General features: G+C 38.5%; 2 protein-coding genes across 2 annotated transcripts in view; both read left to right on the top strand.

Annotated features, from left to right (window-relative positions):
- Positions 1 to 1,418: 1,418 nt before the first annotated feature.
- On the top strand, positions 1,419 to 13,526 carry mybphb (myosin binding protein Hb). The gene is made up of 12 exons (XM_085457487.1): positions 1,419 to 1,685; positions 2,691 to 2,753; positions 2,925 to 3,059; positions 3,685 to 3,852; positions 7,195 to 7,283; positions 7,368 to 7,563; positions 7,644 to 7,783; positions 7,973 to 8,132; positions 10,588 to 10,724; positions 11,933 to 12,119; positions 12,249 to 12,302; positions 12,995 to 13,526. The coding sequence occupies exons 1-11, from the start codon at positions 1,493 to 1,495 to the stop codon at positions 12,278 to 12,280; spliced, it is 1,500 nt and encodes a 499-aa protein (XP_085313613.1). The 5' UTR covers positions 1,419 to 1,492; the 3' UTR covers positions 12,281 to 12,302; positions 12,995 to 13,526.
- A 3,468-nt stretch (positions 13,527 to 16,994) lies between these two features.
- The window catches only part of syt2b (synaptotagmin IIb), a 29,651-nt gene continuing 23,935 nt past the window's right edge, over positions 16,995 to 22,710 (top strand). The window contains exon 1 of the mRNA XM_085457478.1: positions 16,995 to 17,315. The gene's annotated coding sequence lies outside the window, so the exon portion shown is untranslated. The remainder of the gene's footprint in view (positions 17,316 to 22,710) is intronic.

Here is a 22,710-nt window from a genome sequence, read left to right as displayed (position 1 = left end):
CAAACTAAAAAATGAATGAAGAAAAGACATCGAAGAGCAAAAACGATGTCAAGTGTCTGGGACTCTTACCCTGACATCATGCTGACTTTGATTACTGTAAATATGTGAGGTATCAGACTGTGTTACAAGCCCCTCTCTGATCTGTTTTGCAGGTTAACTAAAGCCATCAACTCCAGCTTCTCATTCACTGGTTATTGTGCCTGTTGTTCTGTGGTAGCTGTGATTTGTGTTTGCTTACTAGTGTACTGGGACTATGCAGCAACTTCTACTGGTGTTGGCAATCAGCAATGATGAAATTCACAAACAAACGCTGTGTTTTCATATGGTCGGGCTTTGATTTCTTAATTCGGACCAAACTGCACCACATGATAAGTGTCAGCTGGAGATAGAGCCTTAAAGAGAAGAGGATTTGTTTGGTGATACATTGAAGACAGGGTTCATAAGTTTAGCCGATGTGTTTTGTCCTTATGAATGGCAACTAAAGTAATGCAGCTGGACTTGTAAATCGTCAAATGACAATAAAAAACGAAATAAAAAGCAATTCAGTTCCAGTTTATCAAATCACAACAGTCCCCTCAAGGAAGGTTAAAAAATCAAAAGATGAGGTGGAAATAGTTCGCAGTTAGTCTGCATTAAAACAAGTAAAAAAAACAATCTGACATCTTAGGCCAATACATGTTGCTGAATAGTCATATTTTCGCAAAGCTTGTTAAGAAAACAATGTTACGCTGTATGCAGTGTCACTAATGTGCAAATGTCAAGGGTTTCTAAGTGTTGTAAATGCATGTAAACTTGCTGTGTGATGAAAAAATGTTAACATTAATGCATTGTTTAGGAAAATCATTGATAATAGATGATAATGTTTTCTTTTTTTAATACTCAGATATTTGATATTTCTTTTTTTTTTCTAAAGAATCCTTTGTAAAAGTTAAGTTCTCTATTTTGTACAGAGCATCATTGTAAAGTCTGTAAATATGTCAGCATTCTGGATGCGGCAACAATCACTGAGGAGGAAAAACTAAATCTGTGAGAGAAAGATATATTTCTTCAAAGTTGGGTCCAATACATGGATAAGGCATGCTTCTGAAGGCTTTCATCCACTTATCACTGTTTGTTGAAATTAATAAAATACATGTTATATTTATTCTGTTGCTTCTTGTTCAAGTTGACATGAGTGACCTGTTACTAGGAATTGCAGTAACCATTAAGTAATAGAGTTCATCATAATATCAAATTGATTTAAAAAGGCTTTTTTTTAAATTGGTAAAGCAGTTAATAATATACAGTATGTACAGTGAGTGTACAGACTGGGACAAATTGAGTGGGGTCTGAGTCATACATGGTGTCGGTATCCATTACATGTAATACATTATTAGGGGGCGGCGTCTGAAAGTGCCGAGCCATATATAAGCCTGCCACCCCCGCAGGAATGATGGCACTGGATACAGTTCGAAGGACTTAAACGAGTTGGGAATTAGCTGCCACCTCCAACATGCCGTCCAAGCCTGCCCCAATCAAGAAGGCGGCTAAGAAAGAACCAGCCAAGAAAGAGGAGGCAAAGGCTCCAGAGCCGGCTCCTGAACCCACCCCGGAGCCCGCTCCCGTGGAGGCCCCCCCGGCTGAAGCTGCGCCTGCCCCAACCGAGGGAGAGGCCCCTGCTGCCGAGGGAGAGGCTGCGCCACCTGGTAATTACCCGTGCACAGCAGTGTCTCAAACGGCCCACCTTTAATCATTTTTCTCGATGGCTGAACTTTTGATAAGTCGGTAACTCTTTAATTGATCCAATGGTAACTTTTTAGACACATGCACTTCTGAGGGGTCAGTGTGAACTGTTCAAATGTTTACTTTTGCCCTTCTGCAGAAACATAATGACGCTAACTTGCATGTTGCATGTTTTACAAGCAGATAATCCTAAAAGTCACAGTGCATTATGAAACGTTTGTTGTAGGAATGTATGTTGACAGTGCATGTTTATCGACTAAAATGCGTTTTTCTATAATCTACAACACTTAAATTCGTCTTGTTGAACACTGATTTTGAAATCTAGCGCCAACATCAATGCTCCCACTGACTTGACTCACAGTCACACAGAGGAGTATGTGTTCATTTTTATTTGAATCGTTTAACTCCATGCTGGAAATGCACACTCAGTGATGTCTTCTACCATAAAAATGAGTGCACTAACCCTTAATATCAGCTGCCACTCCTGCTTTTGAGGAATTGCCAGCTGCCTCCACTGATGATGGTAAATTAAAGGACTTCACTTGTTCATTAGTGCTTTAGCAACTACTCTAAGTGACTTCTTGATAAAACTTTCTGCAGTGCTTAGTCTCAAAACATGTTCCACCTTCCTCAATGCATTAATTGATAATATATAACACTTAATAATAACTACTTTGAGTGCAGCGATACAGGAGGCTGCACCAGCAGCAGTCTCTGCTGGTGTTAATCCAACCTGCAAAAATAGAAAACGTGTTCCTCTTCACTCCTCTCTCTCCTTAACAACTGAGATGATTTTGTCATTTGAGACTAACTGGATGGAAATTCTCCATGTGATAGCATTGTTAATCCTTTGAATTCCCAGCAAAGGGGACAGAGAGCTGTGAGATGCATAGCTGGATTATATTTGATGCTGTTGCTCTGCTCATTATATGCTGCCAACAATAATACAAATGCCTGTTTAACATCAGCTGAAGCTGCTGAGGCACCTGTACCAGAAGAGCCTAAACCACCTACGCCCCCACCACCCAAAGGTAACCTTTTCATGAAAGCGAAAACTTTATTTAAAAACCTATTTCATTGTTTTTTGTCATTTGCTTTGTGCTTATTACAACATTAAAATAGGAAAATGTATTCCAACATACTATAAGCTTTGTCTTTAAAATTCATTCATGTAATAATTGTATTTTATGTGGCATCTGCAGAGCCCACAAGCGCTCCTGTGGATCTCTTTGTTGAGGATAAGAACGATACTTCGGTCACTATCATTTGGAGCCAGCCAGAGAACATTGGGGCTTCAGGTCTAGATGGGTACACCATTGAAGTCTGCAAGGATGGAAGTAAGCCCAGCTCTTCTCTGAACCACGTGCATCATATAGCAGCATGTCCACGAAAGGGGTCAGATAGTGGTATTAATATACCCTGACAGAAATGTCAGCTAACCTTTGAATTACTTTTTCAGCTGCAGATTTTAGGGTTTCACAACGTGCATCTTTAATTGCATCATAGTTTTTCATTTTTATTTTTTCAAAATATAGTCAGGAAATTCTTATTCTTTTCTGTTTTAAAGTGTGTCAGGCACATCAGCAGCAGCTGTTCCTGAAGTGTCAGCCGCAGAGTTATATCACGAGCTACCTAACTTCTCCCTACAAGGAAAGAGGCATTTCAGGAGCCGCTGCAGTCTTGCTGGATGTTCTGCATTTAGACTTACAGCACTAAGCTAATGTCAGCAGCAATACAGTGCAGGCTTGATTTAGCAGACCCGCACAGCAATTTAATGAATATGAACGCTGCAAAAAAGGAGTGCTCACTGTCCTGCATTTTTCTTAGTGCCTGATAATTTGTATAAATTCACTCAAAATCAAACTCACTCTTTCTACATTTTGCATATTGGGCAGACTCTTCCTTTGAAAAACAACAGCTTTTTAAACTCATTCATCATTGTGTGTAATTTTTCTCATCCAGCTGAGGATTGGAAAGCAGTTAATGAAGAACTGCAGAAGTCTTCCCGCTTTGTTATCAAGAACCAAACCACTGGTGACCGCCTGAAGATCCGAGTGGTTGCTGTGAACGAAGGTGGCCGCAGTCCTCCCGTTAGCCTCCCTGAGCCTGTGTTGGTGAAGGAGGTCGCTGGTAAGAAGTGTTTCCAATAGAGAACATAATCTGAACATTTTCTATAAGGGAATTTTACCTCTTGGAAAACCAATTATTTACAAGATAAACTAAAGGGTACTAAATCCTGAATTAACAATACTATTTAATATATTGTCCATACTATTTATGTATTTAATACCATAAACTAATTGTTTTACAATTAATCAACCATAAAAGCTGTAAAAAATCATTCCAAAATCAGGCCATTCTCTACTCTTATTTCCCAATTTTTACATCAGTGCTGTTTAATAAATCCACTAGATAAACAGATGTTCTACATCATATATATGAAATTAAACTTTCTCCCAGGTGCTAAATGATTAAATTTAGTGTTTTAAGAGGACAGTGCATACCATCTGAAACAGATATAGCCTAAAGTTTATCACGAGAAAGGGGAGTTGCAAAGTGCAGGAGTCAAAGCTAAGAAGCTCAGCAATGTTTTTCCTCTCAGCTGTCCATGTCCTGTTGGCACATGCCTGCAATGTTGCATTTTAAAACTGTGGTGTTCTCTCTTGTTTCCACTTTAAGTTGAAACCCCGACCGAGCTGGCAACAGTGTGATAATTACACACTTGATAAGTGGACGGTTTTACTGTTGCTGCACACCTTACAGTGTTAATCATAGACAGTATATGTATCTGAGCTGAATTGCTGTGAAAGATGATTGGACCCTGAGGGCTTTATAAGGAGGAGCTGCATGACTCTGGGTCCCCTCACAAATCATCGTTATGTGTAATGGAGAGTCAAACAGGGAGGGAAGGCAACTTGATCCCAGCTGAACTGGCAGTCTTTCAGTAGTCACATTAACCATCGTGTTCACCATAGCGGGTGGCCTCCATATAGAATCAACTTATGAATGGTTTCCTACAAAATTACCACAAAGCTTTAGAAAATAACTGGGATGTCTGTGCTGTTAACACAGACTTTTCTATGGAGGGTTTGGCATTGCTTCGTGATCCCTGCCAGGATTCACGCTGAGGGGAATGTCAGGCTCCCTTCTCTAAGATCGATGGTGTCAAGTGATCTGACTGCAAGCATTTAGGGAAGGGTTAAGAGCAGAGAGGGGGTGGATGGGAAATTCCAGCGTGTCCTGACTGAGAGTAGAGAGGGGGTGGATGGTATCCTTCTAACCTCTCAGATGACACCTAAATCTCATGACACCGCTGGAGATTCACTGTTTATCTTGAAACATGCCATGGACTTTACAGCACAAATCTTTATTAAGGTTAATCCTCTCCACATGAAGTGATAAGACACCTAACATGCAGTGTATACTTTCTAATACCTTAGCTTACCCTCTTTTTGATTTTTTTTTTTTTATACAGTTAACAGTTTACATCCCATTTAATGTTTACTCATCATTTGCTTTTAGGAGTGTCCAGATGAGTGTCTGCTTATCTCATCTGCGATTTTAATGCATTCTGATGTGAGTGGGGGTAACCGAATCTCCAAATCATGCGTCATGAGAAGCGATATACTGACTAAAGTACGCCTGCTTTATTTAGAGACCTGACAAATGTTGCTGGGCTGCACTCAGCAGGTGTTGCTTCTCTGCAAATCACTTTTACAAACAAGCTACAGCAGGACACTTCCAAGTGTTTAACCATCTGAAACATTTCTGTTTTTCATTCACTGATTGTCAGCTTTCAGTTACATCGCACAAAAGAGACTACACAGCAAGGAACTAAACAACAAGTGTAGATCAATTTTTGTGAATACGATAATAAATAAAGCAACAATTAAGGCATTCATATCAACTTTATGTTAATTTGATTTATATTGATTTTGGCATGAAAACATACAAATGTAATGTTTATAAAATTACATGTTCATAGGTCTCAGTTTCTTTCATATGCAACTTCATGTGTATGCCATATTAATAAAGATGCATATATATGAATTTACATGCCTGTACACTCAAATACTATCTTGCTTAAGTACTCTCCTATGTTGTAATGCACTAAATAGATCGAAAGACTCTATATAACTCCTAATCGCTCCCTCACTTACTTACTCAAGATCCTGTTGAGACTTTTCAAAACAAACTGAATCACGTGAAAGAGCAGATTGTTTACGGATGAGAAGTGAAAAAGAGCCGCCAGGTGCTAAAAAATAAACCGTAGACTCAAACGTTAGAACAGGCTTTTCCCCGCAGCACGCCGTGTAATAAATACTCACAAAGAAAACGGCGGCCTTTACAACTTATGTCTAAAAATGTATAGTTTCATGCATCTGTTAAAACACTCGACTCCAGCTACACGACGCGCAGCTGGAAACACTTCCCGCAAGTCGAGCTGCCAGAGAGTCACAGAATTTACAGAAAATGTTACATTTTTGTGATTTATATCGTTATCGGGACGATAGAATTCTTATATCGGGATATGAGATTTTGGTCATATCGCACAGCCCTACAGTCAACTATACAAACTCATCAAGAATAAATAAAAAAATATCACAGCTAGTGTAAATAACAATAAACCATTTTAAAAATGACTCTCTTGCTTGACAGAGACTGCAATATATTTTTCACACAACATAATGCAGGCAGCACGAGGATGTGGTGGTTAGAACTGTTATCTCTCAGCAAGAAGGTTCTGGGTTTCAATCTAGTGGGTGGGACCTTTGCGTGTCCTCTCTGAGTGTCCTGGCATCCTTCCATAGTCCAAAGCCAAGCATGTTAGTTTGAATAGTGATTCTAATATGTCTTTAGGTGTGACCTGTCCAGGGTGTATCCCTCCTTTCACCCTATAACAGCTGGGTTAGGCTCCAGCTCAACTGTGGCACTGAATTGTATAAGCGGAAGAAAATGAATCAAACAGATGGATGAATGGACAATGCGATGTTAAATAATGGTTCCCATTGAGAGTAAAACAAATGATAAATAATGATATCAGGCTAGTGTATAGGGCGACAGTACCTTATGATTCACAAGTCACTATCCTATGACTGAGCCTTGTTCTTGGTTTCTCTGTTCAATAAGGACAGATCATTAGAAGGAATTGAACGTGATTTATTGATCTACAGAATTCAATTATGCTATTCGCGATTAGACTGATGACTTAACACAAGAGAATGAAATTCCAGCGGTGATGGCATTAGGCCACAATCCTAGATGTTGGTGGTGGTGAAGATAAGATGGAAACTTGGATGGAGTGACTTGCGTGAGGCGGAGATGGGGTGGAGGTGGGTTCCAAAAGAGAGAAGGAATGATTTACACTAAGCAAGTTGGAGGGGTCCTGCATACATATATCTTGCAAACAGCATACGAAAGAAAATAATTCAAATAACCATTAATTATTTTCCTCATTGATTTCCTCTCCAGATCGTCCCAAGGTCCGTCTACCTCGTTTTCTTAGGCAGAGATATGTCGCTAATGTTGGAGACAAGATCAATCTGACCATCCCCTTCACAGTAAGATTGGAAGATTTCTGTGCATCGCTCCATGGGTAATAAATAACACACTGGAATTCACTGTCTGTTTGCTTCTTCTCTCAGGGAAAACCCAAACCTGTGGTCACCTGGACAAAGAACGGGCAGCCCCTTGACACAAAGAGGGTGAACATTCGCAGTACCGAAAGAGACAGCATCCTGTTCATCCGTGCGTCTGAGAGAGAGGACTCTGGAGTGTACGAGATGTGTGTGAAGGTGGATGACTTTGAGGACAAGGCTCAAATTACCCTTCAAATTGTTGGTGAGTAAATTTCTGATACTGTGTGAGATGCCTTTAAAACTGTCCTATTTGATACTCAACCCATGCCTGTTTGTTCGCAGAGCTGCCAGGGCCTCCTGCCACTGTAAAGATTGTGGATACCTGGGGTTTCAATGTTGCTCTGGAGTGGACTGCACCCAAAGACAATGGAAACACAGAGATCACGGGTTACACAGTGCAGAAAGCGGACAAAAAAACTGGAGTAAGTATTCTGTACCAAAGGGCCGCTTGTTTTCAGGTCATAACAGCTAACTCATTCTGATGATTAATAGTCGCATTCCACTGATAAATTACATACCGCATGTCCTGAATCCCCAATACGTCTGCTAATAATCCATCATGTCTGTGTGTGTGTGTGTGTGTGTGTGTGTGTGTGTGTGTGTGTTTAAAGGACTGGTACACTGTGTTGGAGCATTACAACAGACTGAATGCCACCATCTCAGACCTCATCATGGGCAACACCTACAAGTTCAGAGTGTTTGGTGAAAACAAGTGTGGAATGAGTGAGAGTGCTGCTGTTACAAAAGAAGAGGCCAAGATCTTGAAGACAGGTACTTTTTTTAAAAAGAGCTATAAGGCATTAGAAGGAAGATATCAGAAATGTTTTAATTTATTCATTCATTCAGCAGTGGATCCTGCCTTAAATTTGAAATTGTTGGCATCTGCCATCAGTAAGTCTTTTTTAAATTTAAACTAAATTTAAATGAGAGCAGGGACAGTTTTTTGTAATCATCATCATCATCATTGTTTATTTATATAGCACTTTAAAAACACACAAGGCTGACCAAAGTGCTGAACAATAGAAACATAATACATACCATACGAATAATAAATACGATAAAATAATAAACATAGCGAAAACAATAAAATACAAGTCAGTCAACCACTGAGTCAAAAGCCAGTGAATAAAAATGCGTTTTCAATCTGGATTTAAAAACCAGCACTGATGTCGATTGCCTAATGTGAAGAGGAAGATTATTCCAAAGCTTAGGAGCCACGATAGAGAACGCTCGGTCTCCTCTCAGTTTCAGCTGTGATTTGGGGACTGAGAGCAACAGCTGCTCAGCTGACCGGAGCGAACGAGTGGGGACATAGGGCTTCAGCAAATCAGACAGATACGCAGGTGCCAGACCATTTAAAGATTTAAAAACCAATAAAAGAACTTTAAAATGAATCCTAAATTCAATTGGAAGCCAGTGCAGGGAGGCCAGGGCCGGAGTAATGTGCTCAAATTTCCTTTTACCAGATAAAAACCGTGCCGCAGCATTCTGTACTAGTTGCAGGCGTGTCAGAGTGCCCAGTCCAACCCCTATTAAAAGGGAGTTGCAATAATCCAAGCGTGAGGTTATAAAAGCGTGGATAACAGTCTCCAAATCACACCTTGAAAGAAAAGGTTTAACCTTCGACAGACGCCTGAGTTGATAGAATGACGATTTCACCACCCCATTCACGTGGCCATCAAAGGTAAGTGCAGAGTCGATTTTTAACCCAAGATTGGTAATCGAGCTCTTCAGGTGAGGGGTCAGAGCAGCAAGGTCAACATCAGGGATATCAGAGGAACGATTTGGGCCAAACAGAATTGCTTCCGTTTTACGTTCATTAGAATAGAACTAAATGAATCAAAAATTCACTTCTGTAGCGTGAAGTGTGGTTGAAATCCCTGACAGCTAATCAGGGGACCAATAAACATTAAACTATTTGATTACTATTAAGAAAATGTATCACCCACTAGTACAGTATACTGTAATCCCTTTAATCTTAATCTTAAATGCAACAAGAACAGCTGGATTTCCATTTCCTTTATTGGGAGGAAATCAATTACAGGAACCGCAGACAATCCAGACAGTTTAAAATAAAAGATCTTGTGCAGACTGAATGCTCCACTTCTGAAATCTTTTTTTTTTTTTTTTTGTGTCCCGTTTGGATCTTTAGCCATCAGAATTGTTGTCTTAAGGCCAAGAAAGATGCCAAGCGGATTTATTTTACCAAGTGGATCATCATGGCCTTGCCATATTGGTCCATTTGATTGACCTTTATTATAATTATGAATTTATTTTATTTTCAGTTGCTACAAACGGGACAGACATGACTGGGGGATAGGACAGGGAGAAAGAATGAAAGAAAGAGAGGGAGAGAAAGAAAACCAAAGGGGAGAAGAGACGGTGAGAAGGGGGGGAAGAAAGAAAAAAAACAAAAAAAACCCCCAAAAACAAACAAAAACACCTGGATCACCTGTATGGAGAAAAAAAAACAGAAGAGAAAGCAAACAACAAAGAGCAACATAATAAAAAAAACAGCACCATCACAATAAACTTGCTAGCAGTAGATAACAGTAGATACTAAATAATAAACGATATTGTGCAGCACGCAAGATAGACAGCGCACAATGTGCTTTGAGGCAGCAGCCAAGAAAGCTGTAGTCCGCGCAGAGGGGGTTGCAGTGGCACTTCTGAAATCTTTGACAATTTTTGCATTTCTATAAAGGACAGTTCTGGAGCCAGAAATGAACATTTTGATTTGTTTTACAATAAAAACTAAAAAACAAAATCGATTTAGCTTGCTAAAAATTTGTATGACTTAAAATGGCTTTTGACCCCGTTAGTCACATTTCTTTCCCCGGACAACCTGGTCAGGATTTGTTTTTTCTCACATGTGGCACAAAACAGGAGACAGCCCACATTAGATGTGTTTCCACTAATAGAAACACATCTGTTATGTGATCCCTGGATAAAGTGTGGTGCACAACGCAATATACACAACAGCAAATTGTTTTTCTGACATTTCACTGGATAATTACCTCTATTTTTCTTATGAGCGGACAGTCAGACATCACACTGACTTTTCACTCAGAAACAGGTTAGAAACCATTTGATGTGCGATATGACTGCATCAGACAGTTTTGTTCTCCATCACCTATGTGAGGGGATGTATAGAAAAGGCCATGGCTGCAATTCATGTTTCAAATTTTTTTCATTCTACATATTTTGTGTTTTCCTCTATTTTCAGGCATTGACTACAAGCCTCCTGACTACAAGGAACGTGACTTCAGTGAGGCACCCAAGTTTACCACATCCCTGGCTGACCGGGCCACTACTGTTGGCTATAGCACCAAGCTGCTCTGCTCCGTCAGGGGATCCCCAAAAGTATAGTAACATCTCTCTCTATTTGCACTCTATTAGCACTTCAACAGCACCAATTGTAAGCTCTTGTTGGTCTCAAGACAACAGTAGTGTGCTTTTTAATTTCAGTTCAGTCTACAGTCATTAACTTGATGGACCAAGTTACTGCTTGTAAGATAGATCACAGAGATCAATTGAAGCTTTTTTTTAATAAAACTTGCTTGATGAATCCACGTGAATTGTATTTACATTCTTGTAATTCTCTAATTCAGTTCATATATTCATAATATATGAACCGCTGTCTTAAGGTGCTTTATACTGTGAGGTGGAGAGTGAACATCAGTGATCAGTCTCCTCTGCTTGCTTAAATACTTTTTAATACGTTTTTCTTCTCCCACTAAATATCACATTTTAAAAGGACAAGCGAAATAAAAATGCTCTATGTCAACACCTCAATCCAAATATCTACTACAGACAGGTGTGAAAGCTATTTTATTGGCTACTTTCTGGTTGCAGTTTTGTTTGCAAATTATCGCCATATAAAAGTGTGGGGACGTACCCTTCTATTAAATTCTTCATACAGACTCTTACAGAAAGAAAGAAACATCACAATAATCGCAAGTAATGCTAAAAGGATAATAACTAGGTAAGAATCTTCGAAGTGCTGATCTCATGTAAAACCACACCCCAAATGTCCACCCGGGTTCATCATACTTCAGCACTGTAATTCACATGTATTATTAGCTGTTATTAACAAAATACAGAAGTTGAAGAATGTTTGCTTTGCTTAGATAATCGCTACATATGTAGAACCTCCGACACAGTTCTGGTCTTTAAAATATTAAAGTCTAAATGTGCATGCAGATTTGATTTTACCAGAGGTGCAAACTAGCTAGACTGTTCCATAGGCACCTTCTTCCTTAAACATACGAAAGCTGCACCCATTAGCTCATTAGCTCACTGTCTCAGTCCCTTACCTCTTCTTTCATGTCTGCAATCCACTAGGTCACCAACAGGATGTAGGATAAATGGTACTAAGCACAATACGATGCAAAGAGGCCACCAGATATTTATTATCTTTTAATGCCACTAAACTCCCAAGCTGTGTGTGTACGTTGTTTCTGCTTCAGTCCCAAAGCCACAAATATGTCAACAATACTTCTGTTCATAGTCTTTGCAAGGTGTTTTGCTCTTTACATCCAGTTATACTGTATGAATCGGTTTTTCTACAGCCCAAGATTGTGTGGATGAAAAACCAGATGATTATTGGAGATGACCCCAAGTTCAGGCAGATCTGTGTCCAGGGTATCTGCTCCCTGGAGATCCGAAAGCCTGGCAACTTTGACGGAGGTGTGTACTCCTGCAGAGCCAAGAATGATCACGGAGAGGCAACTGTCAGCTGCAAGCTGGAGGTCAAACGTAAGTCAGGATCTTAAAGCTGTACTAAAATCCGAGGTCTTTTGGATATGTGTAAAAACTCTATTTCAGCTGTAGGACTTGCTTTGCCAGTACCCAGTATCCTGAATATCACGTGTCTTTGTTATACAGAGCCAGTGATTGCAGATGCCGACAAGAAATAAGCTGACATCGTGACGCTCACAGGTGAGAAATCTGATTTATTTATTTTTTATACTTTGACACTTTATTTGCTCTCAGAATATCAGTACACCAAGTATACAACTTTGTCACAACACTTTTAACAGAACGGTAATATTTCGGGGTTAGCTTTGATTGTAGTGCTGTTGTAGCTGGACATTTGTGTCAAAACAATTAAATAAGATCCATTGGATAGGTTGATCTATGTGTGTCTTCACCAGCTGCCTAAATGACTTGGTGTCCATACTTGGAGAGAACTAAACTTGGAAAACATGGCCACTGCCACTGAAATGCTCCAATCAGTAGCACCCATAAATTAAAACTGTAATGACTCCCCATGCACTCAGTTTGGAGACTTAATCACATTTCATCAACTCAGCAGAAGTAGCTGCAGTAGCTTCCTTCAGGAGCATTTTATTTGTAGGTCACTTCTTAACACTTAAACAGTACAACACATTAAAAAAATACAAGAAAATTATTTATGTGTGCTTTGTTTCAAATCACTGCTGTTTTTGCAGCTTAATTTATTCCTTAGCATATGTTTTTGCTATTTGTTCAACTGATCCAATCCCAAATTAGACTCAGAAGGAAAGGGGCCTTTGCAGTCTCAGGTGCCTGACAGTGTTTCTAAAATGGTCATCCACACTGATAAAAAAAAAAACTTTTGTAGTTTAAATAATGTCTTTGTTTCCCTGCAGGAAGGTGCTGGATTCCTGGAAGAACATGTATATATGGCTGGTGATCACACTGCCTAATGGATGTAGACTGATCTATCGCCAAGCGCTAACAAATATTATGATGAACAATGAATTATGATGAAAAATAATTACAATTAAATATTAAATATCATCAGTATCGCTACAACTGCATTTTTAAGTCCATATCCTTGCCCACAATCAGCTTTTTCCCCAACAACAAAGTCTATTGTAACTAAATTATGAATTTGTCAGACACTGTTCTTTCCTATTTTATCATCTAACACCAAGAATTTTGCAGGATGGATCTTCTGTTCCTCGTAGGAGAACTACATGTAACATCAATGAGTTTATACCAATAAACTATTTAATTTCTGGTTTTATTTTTTCAATACATTGTTTTCTGTAAATTGTAACCACTGCCATGTAATGGCTTCTATTGTGTACAGCAGTTTAAATAAAAACTTAATATTGTGCTATGATAATCTGTAAAAGCTCTATGGAGGGAAAAAATAAAGCAGGGATCATACATGGAGTACACTTATGGTGTTATATATTTATATAGATTGCAATTGTTTACGTTGATAAAACAAGCTATGCTTGCTGAGGTTTTTAGAATATAGTAACACTTCATTTTTTAGGCCTGTTGGTACTGATTTACTTTATTTACTAATTAAGTGTGCTACTAATTTGAGCAAAAATAAAGAATTCAGTTGCTCCAAATACAAATAATGGATTCCATGTAATTGTACACAAAGTCTTTGAGCAGGTTAGGTAAGCCAAACACATTTAAAAATGCTGTTTTTAAAATTCAATACTACCTGAAAGATAAATACAGGTTTAAACTCAGTTTTGAAATTCATATTTTCTTTATAATTTTTTTCCATATCCACACATTTATCTAATACCTTTCCCTTTCAATGCCAATACTGCTACTGAGTATATGAGGCTTCTGGATGAAGTCCAGTAAGAAACTGGAGACAGCAGTGTTGTTCATGTGACTCTTACAGACCCAAAAGTACTACAGCATGCCAGAACGTCCGTAATAATAACACCAGTGTATAATACTGAACTTGTAACTATTTGGTCTTGAAGTCATTGGCATAGTGATACAGTACCAGGCAGGATGCCAGAGATATCCAGGTTACAGAGACGCATGGGTTCACACACAGGCTGACAAAATTAGCCCTAGTGCTCCATCTCCCATGGGTTATTTTAGGGATCAGTAGCTCAGCTGGCAAAATGTGCTTTTAAGTCACAGTAGCCAACTGATATAAAAATTTTTAAAAGGAATGGATAAATAAAACTATTCTGGTGGCAAAGTAATAAAAAAGGGAAAAGTGTTCAAAACCTACATCTTAATGAGTGACCCAGCTAAAAAAGAAAAGTCAGCTTTATTCAGATTATTTGAGTGTGGCGCCCTCTAGTGTTTCAATTAAGTAATGACATCTAGAGGAACTAGAAATAAAAGGATAGACTGTCAAATGAAAACTATATCCATAAGTCACAATAAAACCCGCAAACATGACTTTTAGAGGTCAACAAAGATCAACACAGTCAAGTGTAATTTATATGTCTTTAAATAGATAGGCTCCATTGTTTCCTGACATTTTAAGGTACTTGCTTAATTTGCATAGTGCAGCTTTAACCTGTGGGCTATGAGCCATAATGGGTCTCAAGCCTACTTCTAGCTGTTCCCTGGATGCTGACATGCTGCAATAGGGTCATGGAGCAAGAGACTTCCTGTCTAATTTAGATCCTGCACTGAAAAGGTTTCCAGCTCCCAATGAAAGGCGTCATTATATCACAGATGGACTTTGTAAAAACATGCATTAAATAATATATTATATCCACCAAAAAATATATTAATAGTAGAGTGAGGATTACGGGTTTTTCTTCTACTTTGAGATCAAAACATTGCTGTAAGGCAAAAAATATATACTGCAGATATCCAGAAATTCTGTTAAAAAATTGTTAATGTAGTTTTTGGATATATTCCAAATAGCAGAAAGAACTCCCTAGAAGAAAGAGGTCCGTGGACGGCAGCCATCTGTCTCAAACAGTTACTCTGAGTGAGTGGAGGGAGCATTGAGGGAAACCACAAGGAAAAGCACTGGATATGTTGGTGAGGCCAGCAACTGCAGACCAAAAATGTGTGGTTACAAAGATACCTGTAGAAAGGTAGCAGGGAGACGTTTGGTTCAAAGCACAGCTGTTCATCCTCATAGTGCAGCTAACATCATTGTATTCTTTGTCTCGTTTCACTATTACATCTTCATTTTATATGTGAGCCTCATTAGACTCCCTGCTTCACCTTTATGAAACCAGACCTTCACAGCTGCTTCAGGCACATATTCTGCCTCTAATCTCCATGTTGAATTACCACCTTTCATCTATTCCAATTTATTGCTATAACGTTCAGCAGGAGGCAATCACCAAATATCTTCTGGCTGAATAATTGGATTCTATCAAAACTTTTTTTTCTCCATCATCCTCCCCTCTGATCAAGAATAGGAGCAAATCAGCACAGCAGAATGTAAAGTTCATAAAAAACCTGGATGCTTCAGTGATGCAGCATCTGTGACACATCTTGCGGTGTTGCTCTAATTGTGGGTAATGCGCCGAGCACTGCCCGGTCACTGCTACAGGATGTCAAGGGTAACGCCAAAGGCAACGAAATGGTGCGTCGCTCTTGAAGGGTAGCCTGACTGCCATTTGCTGCAGAGTTTTGGCTATGGTCCCAGAAGGTTTAATAAGCGTAATGGTGAAACTGGCCGTCACAACAGTGTCCTGTCGTTGCTTTTCATTAACAAATGTTGCACCAGTAAATCAGCTGGATAGACTGTCTGAGCACACTTTTCATTTGCCAAAGATTTAGGCTGTTAAGGAGGAATGAGAAGTGGATACTGTTATGCGCAAACAAACACATTCCTCCTCATTTCTTTTAAACATTTACAGGTACTGTTTGGGGAAATTGGTGCTTCTGGAAATTGTGTATTTTTATGCTTCTCCCCGACCACACAGTACGTGGATTTTTCTGGAGGAAACTGCAGAGGAAGGCTGTCCAGCTACCATATTTCAAATTAAGATGGCAGAATGAGATTTCATTTAGTCAGTTTCATTCTTTAAAAACCAAGATACTAAATAAATATGTGAAAAGTAAAAAAAAGAAAACAAAAACAAAAAAACAGCCGTCTTAAAGCTTATGGTATATCACAAAACCTTAAAGAGATGGCCAGTAGACAAGTATACAGTAATATGCTGTCAAACCAAACTAGACATTTCTCTGCTGGCATCCTGCTGCATTAAAGCTCTACATATATCACCTTGACTCACTGACCTTTGCACTTTTTGTTGTTGAATACTATCTCCCATGTGAATGACACAGTTATGTGTCTCATCCTACTTTCTAAATTATTTACCAGTTACATGTTGGGTGCTTCTGTAGAGTGGGTGAACTACTTTGCCATTTCTGCTTCACATTAACTGCTTCAGAAAAAAAACAACAAACTTCCCATCTGTGTTCTGCTTGCCTCTATACTGCAGCAAAAACAGCCCAAGTCACTCCCCCTCTCCCATCCTCTCTCTCCCTTTCACCTCCTCCCCCTTTTCCTCTATCCTCTCCGCTCACACCTCACTGCACTCAGGTCCCCATACAGTTCCTGCAGCAGGGAGGTACAGCACCTTAAATCGAGCTCTGTTTTGAGAGGCACTCCACGTTCACCCTTCTTTTCATCACTCATCGATCCCCCTGTTTTTATACTCCCTCCTGCTCCTCTCTTTGTCCCCCCCTTTCTGGTTTTCCTCCTGCGTCTAATTCTCAAAGCTCAGCAGTCCCTGTCTGCTTGTACTGAGGGAAAAAGTGATAGAGTGAGGAAGAAAAGAGGAGGAGCACAGCTATTAGTGTGCCAAAGAAAATCTAGACCCCTCCCTATCCAACTGATGACGAGGAGAGGTTTTATTGAGTTGCTCCTTAGCCAATGAGCATGCAGTGCCGGGAAATACAGCAGTGGACCTGCACCGGCTCTGGTGCTTGTGCTTATTTCACTGTGTTAGAACAATGTTAATGAGTGTATCCTCTCCTCCCTGCCCGATCTGAGCACGCATTAGCAACAAACTGAGTCTCGTTTATGTGTGTCTTCTAGGACAGAAACCTCCCCCAGGTGACACTGGGACCTGCTACTACTTTTTTTTTCTTTTTTTGCAATGTATTTCAAGGGTGGGATGAGTCAAAGGGCAGACTATTAAGACTTCTCTCATCTCTTTAAGAACATATCTGACCCTGTTTTCCGCTCTCCTTGGTTAGGAGACATCTCTCTGCAAGGTAAGCTGCATTTTCCCTCTATGTCCAAGCATTCTGTTACTGGTTCTTTTGCTGTGTGGCAAGTTGTCACAGAGGCACCTAGCCTCATTACACACATCCTGGATGAATGTAGAAAAAAAGCCCTGCACAGAGAAAAAGAGAGAATAAATGGCTCAGGGGTAATTAGAGCAGACAGTCTTAGCACTTCTCCTTTTAATGCAGGGTCTTGTATTAGAGAATCTGCTATAGTGGAACTTTTAAAGCATGCCAGTAAGTCCCTTAATGACTGGTGCGTAGCATCATGTAGCGCTGCAGTATAATGTTACATAATAAACAAAGCACGTATGAGTGAGATAGAACTTGAGAACTGAATTTTATTTCACTGTTAAACAAATATTAATTGACTTTCATTGGCTGATTATGACACAGATGATTATAAACTGATTAACAGTGAGCGACGATAGATTTTTAGTGCACAAACATTAAATTGTTATATGTAACAGATTTTCATTTGTTTCATTTTTTTCATTTTCTCACTGTTTTGTTTTTGTTTCTGTTATTTTATTGGTTTGCTTTAGTGTGCGGATGCTCTATAGGGATGATGGTACTCAGTTTAATGTTATACAGTAAAAATACACTGGGAGTGTGTGCAAAGTCAAATTTGCTGAGCCAGCAAGAGTGAAGGGCCCACATAGAGTCTGCAGAACTCAGTGTTTCAAATGAATCTGAGTGATCTTATTAGTACTTAGATTGGTGAATTTAAGTACTCCATTGCAGCCTTTTCTTTAAAAAAGATTAGATTTGCTTGGCTGAAGGTGATTGAAGGTAAAGCTCTCTGCATTACAGCCTCTGATGGATACTGAGTTGGGAGGCACATTCTATATGTTAAGCCCCATATCTCATCTCCAATATCTGTTTTTTCTGTTTTCTTTTTTAGTTTCTAATCAATTAAAAGTGACTCACGTTTTGCTGCAGAAGAGGGGGAATACTCTCTTTTGCATCGTTTGTTCCTGGGCTGATTATGATGCAAAGGTGTGAACAGGTCAGGTGATGCTGTAGTCTCTTTACTCCCCAGGGATATTATGAGTACATGACAGGAACACTCCTCAGAGTGTGTGCCAAATGAGGATTTTCTTTATGCATTAGCAGAGATGAATCAGTGCATGTGCAGGTGCAATATGTTAGCAGCTGCATACATATGGCGCATTTTGTGCTGCAATAGAGTAACATCTTGTTTTTTGTTTGGTGATTTTTTTAAAAACATGTAAACAGTATACCGAAAGCTGCATGAAACAAAATCAAGCAAAATATCACATTAACATTTGCTGATTAACTGTACATATCTTAAAAGCAGTGGAAGACATGTACTCTTGTTTAATCCTAAGCATTCTCAATAAAATATGCATTACTTTTTATCCAGTTTCCTTAATGAAACCTCAATAACAACACTAAATATATTTCGGATTACACAGAATTTATACACCATGTAAAATAAAAATATAATCACATATAGTTTTGGCAACTTTATGACTTTACAGCCACACATCAATGCTGATTGCAAAATCTGAATAAACCTGGAAAACGAAATCTTGTAACTTTTATTATCCCAAGTCTGTTTTTAAGTTACTCTTTCAATATCAACTCCATTGATTTAAATCTGCACATGCATATTTCTGCTTTCATGATCATAATAACATTATTTTAGTTTTATTCAAATTGCATGATGCTTTTAAGATGTATTTTGTAGACCCTTTGTTATCCATGGACATTACATTTATATGCACCACTGACATCACATGTCATTTTTTTTCTATTCTCATCTTATTTCCACCCAGCTCTGTCATTCCATTGTTTTAAAAGCATTTAGACATTTATCTCTTACACACCTGCATTGTTATTTTTTCTGTTCAGTTTATTAATTGTACAGTTCTTATCATAAACTATAAAAACTGGAAGATGGTCAATGATTTCATTTACCAGTTATCAAATATCAGCTATGCCAGTTAGAAGCTCTATCTTCATATATCATGGATGCATATATATCAGTACTGTGGCCTAACAGAGTCTAGAGTTCTTCTTCTTCTTCTTTTAAATAAACACAAATGACTAAATATTGATTTGTTTGCTTTCTCATATATTTTATACATCTCATCTGTAGGACTTTTAAGATGGTCCAGATCAAGTTGCTATGGTGACTAATCAAAAAAGAGTGACAGATTTTGAGATTAACAACAAGACTCCAAAGTTGTACGACACATTAAAAAAATGGTTCAACTACATCAGTTGAGTCATTTCTAAAATGTCTAAAGAATCTTTGGACTATGAGAAGAAGAGGATAACATCAGTGTGTATTGTTTTGCACTGCACAGTTTTTGTTGCTGCAGTAGCAAAGAAGCTGCATACAAAGAGGACACACAAGGACTTGGTGTGTTGTGATGAAATCAGTATGGCATTTCACTCGGGGGGGGGTGTCCAGTTGTAATTTGACGGACGTAACGTATCTATTAAATGGTTAAGTGTTCAGTGTGATTTCCTAGTGACAGTGTTTTGATCTTTTTTTTGTTTGAATATCAAATCAGTCTTACAGAATTTATCATAATTTCACACAAAATGAGGTAGCCCACTGGCATTTGTTGTTCCCAATAACATGTATCACAACAATGTTGGTTATTGTTTTAATTTTTCCCAGAGTATCACATGGGCTCCAACTTTGCAGATTAGTATGAAATGTTTGTCCTCAGTTATTGGATTACTATGGCATTCAAGTTGGCACCATCATGAGGAAAAGATCTACACTGTCCAAAATTTACTTTGTGACTAATTACTACAAATCCACCAAATATTAGAACGCAACTATCCTACTGATGGTTTCCTTTGAGGCCTTGTCTCACATTTTAATGCTGATAGCAAATGGGATGCTAACCATGTAATTATGAACATTTCTGATAAATTTTGTCTTTGCAGTTCGTAGACTAAGCGATTTGCAATAAATAAATATATGATAGCTAAAAGTAATGCCATGACTTTTTCATGTCAGTATGCTGATGTTAGCATTAAGTTCCCAGCTGCTGTTAACATAGTTTTATTGGCCCATTTCCACTCTTACCCGTACACACTCTTCCTCCACCACATTAAGTGCTTTTCAGGCCAAATAGCCTCAAATTAAAGTGTGATATGAAGCACTCCAAGAGCAGGTCTGCACCAATGGAAACTTATCAACCAGACTCAGTTAAGGAGTAGCATTAATTGTCCAAACAAAATATAAATTTTCTATAGGTTGGTAAATGGTTTTAAAAATTGCTTCATGCTTTATTCATTTTTAAATGTTTTTATTATGCTAATAATAAAGAACATGAAAGAAAAAAAAATTAAAAAGCTGCAGCATTAAAAAAAAAAATTGCCTGTCTGAATATAACTGGAACAGAAATTTTTTTTTTTATTAGAATAGTTTAACATGATCTTAATTTTGCTGTATCCTAAATGGAGCTCCATTAGAGAAAGGTTGTGGGATCTTAAAACATGCTTCTATATTTCTGCCTTATCTCTTAATTCAGAGGACTCTTTAAAAGACGCAACTCCACATGGAATTACAATTATCATACAGTGGGAGGTTGTAGGGGAATTAAAATATCCTTAATTAAATATATTAAAATATTAAAATAATATGGTTTTAAATTTGCACGTTTTTTAATTAATTTTTTTTTTTATTCGAATGACCCTACTGGTCTATAACCAAATAAACCAAACAAACCATATTTTGCTGCATGCCATAGCAACCTAATGACTGAGTAAAAGTGAAATTACCTAAACCAGAATATCACTAATGTTGTATTCCTGATTATAGACAGTTGTTTGTAGTCAGCTCCTGATACTCTGAGTTTCCACATTACATTTCCAGGTTTGCATGCCTGGGGCACTTCTGCTGCTTGATGGTTCATGAAATGGGAGGCTGTTCTGCAGTCTATAATCCCCCTCCTGTCAACCTATATCCTCATTCACAGCCTGTCAGGTGCATCAGTGTACATGAAGCACACTCAGAATGATGTTTTTCATTTACAGATAGCAACGTTTGTGTGTGTGTGTGCACATGGACCATTTACTGGTACAGTGAATATAAAGAGTGCCATGTCACAGCATGACATTTGATGATTTTTTTCACGTTGATAGGCAGCATTTTCACAGCATTTAAGAGGAATGAGAGGAATGTTGTTGCTGTAGTTTTGCTGTGAAAGCTGCTGAATTAGTGTCTTTGCTGGTGCTGCAGTATATTTCCAGTTGAATTCCATCAGTTTAACAGATAACTGCTCAGGGATAATAGGCGAATGACTGGTCTGTAAGGATCTGTTCTGTGTGTCAATACACAGCGCCAATACTGAATCTGACTTCTTTTGCTTGAACTGCTTTCAGTCCGCAACACAGTCAAGAATACATCAGCTTCTTGTGGTCAGTTTAGGCGCTCAAATCAAGCTAAGCCAATCGATGCAGTAACAATGTGGAATACTGCAAGGAATGCAAAAAAGTAGCTCACAGCAGGGCATCCTTTTGTCAAACAAGATATTTATTATTTTTACTGCATTTACTATGGTCTGCTGGTCATTCAGTCTTACACTGGCCAGATGCAAAAGTCTGGAGCATTGCTGGAGCATTACCTCTAATACATCTATTACACCAAATATCTGATCATGCGAAAAAAACAGAACAATAAAAATGATCCTCATGTCTGAGTGCAGACCTGTTTGTGAGGATTTGCTGATGAGAATTTTTTTTAATGATGCTAGTTTGTCTTATCCTCTCTCAGCATCAAACCCTTGACAGATCTGGAAATTTGGTGGAGCAGAAAATGGGGGATGTTAAGATTGATATATGATGGTCTTTAAAGATATTCAGATCTTTTAGATTTTAGCAGACTTATATATCCTGTAAATATCGTCCTGCAAAAATGGAAGCTCTGTTATGTATGTTTTTGAGGAAGAATAAGTGGGGAAATTATTGCTCTTTATTTAATTAGCGAGAGTCTACAATGAAATCTGATGTAAAATGGTTTTGAGGCTAGAGGAAATGTAGAGAAGTCAGATGGATCATATAATTAGTTGCTTACTGAACTAGTGCTCCTCCTGGCTTCTCTTTACTCAGCACTGATTTGTCTTGTTGTCCCAGATCTATGCATTTGGACAACTCATCCTTCACTGGTGGTGGTGTGGTGTATTGTCTCTCTTTTTTCTTCCTTCTTAGTCTCTAAATGGCGTGCCCCTCCTCCCTTCTATTCACAGCCTATATGTACTAGCGTAAAGTGCAGCATTTGATCCAGCTTAAACAATCTTAAATTGTAAACAATTGGAGCTAGAGATTGTGTGCTTGTTAGTTGTGATGATGGTCTCAGTTTTCCTTATGTACACACTGAATCTTTGTGCATTCA

Source organism: Copadichromis virginalis, linkage group LG5 (genome assembly GCF_057382275.1).
Source record: "Copadichromis virginalis isolate Kocher_CV1m ecotype Utaka linkage group LG5, C_Virginalis_male_GT1.1, whole genome shotgun sequence".
Taxonomy (NCBI): domain Eukaryota; kingdom Metazoa; phylum Chordata; class Actinopteri; order Cichliformes; family Cichlidae; genus Copadichromis; species Copadichromis virginalis.
This window is presented reverse-complemented; position numbering and strand designations above follow the sequence as displayed.

Bases quoted from the DNA above. Each gene is read 5' to 3' on its own strand.
- mybphb (XM_085457487.1), top strand. From the start codon at position 1,493: ATGCCGTCCAAGCCTGCCCCAATCAAGAAGGCGGCTAAGAAAGAACCA. The intron at 2,754-2,924 runs GTAACCTTTTCA...TGGCATCTGCAG, and splicing joins TACGCCCCCACCACCCAAAG to AGCCCACAAGCGCTCCTGTG. The intron at 3,853-7,194 runs GTAAGAAGTGTT...TTTCCTCTCCAG, and splicing joins GTTGGTGAAGGAGGTCGCTG to ATCGTCCCAAGGTCCGTCTA.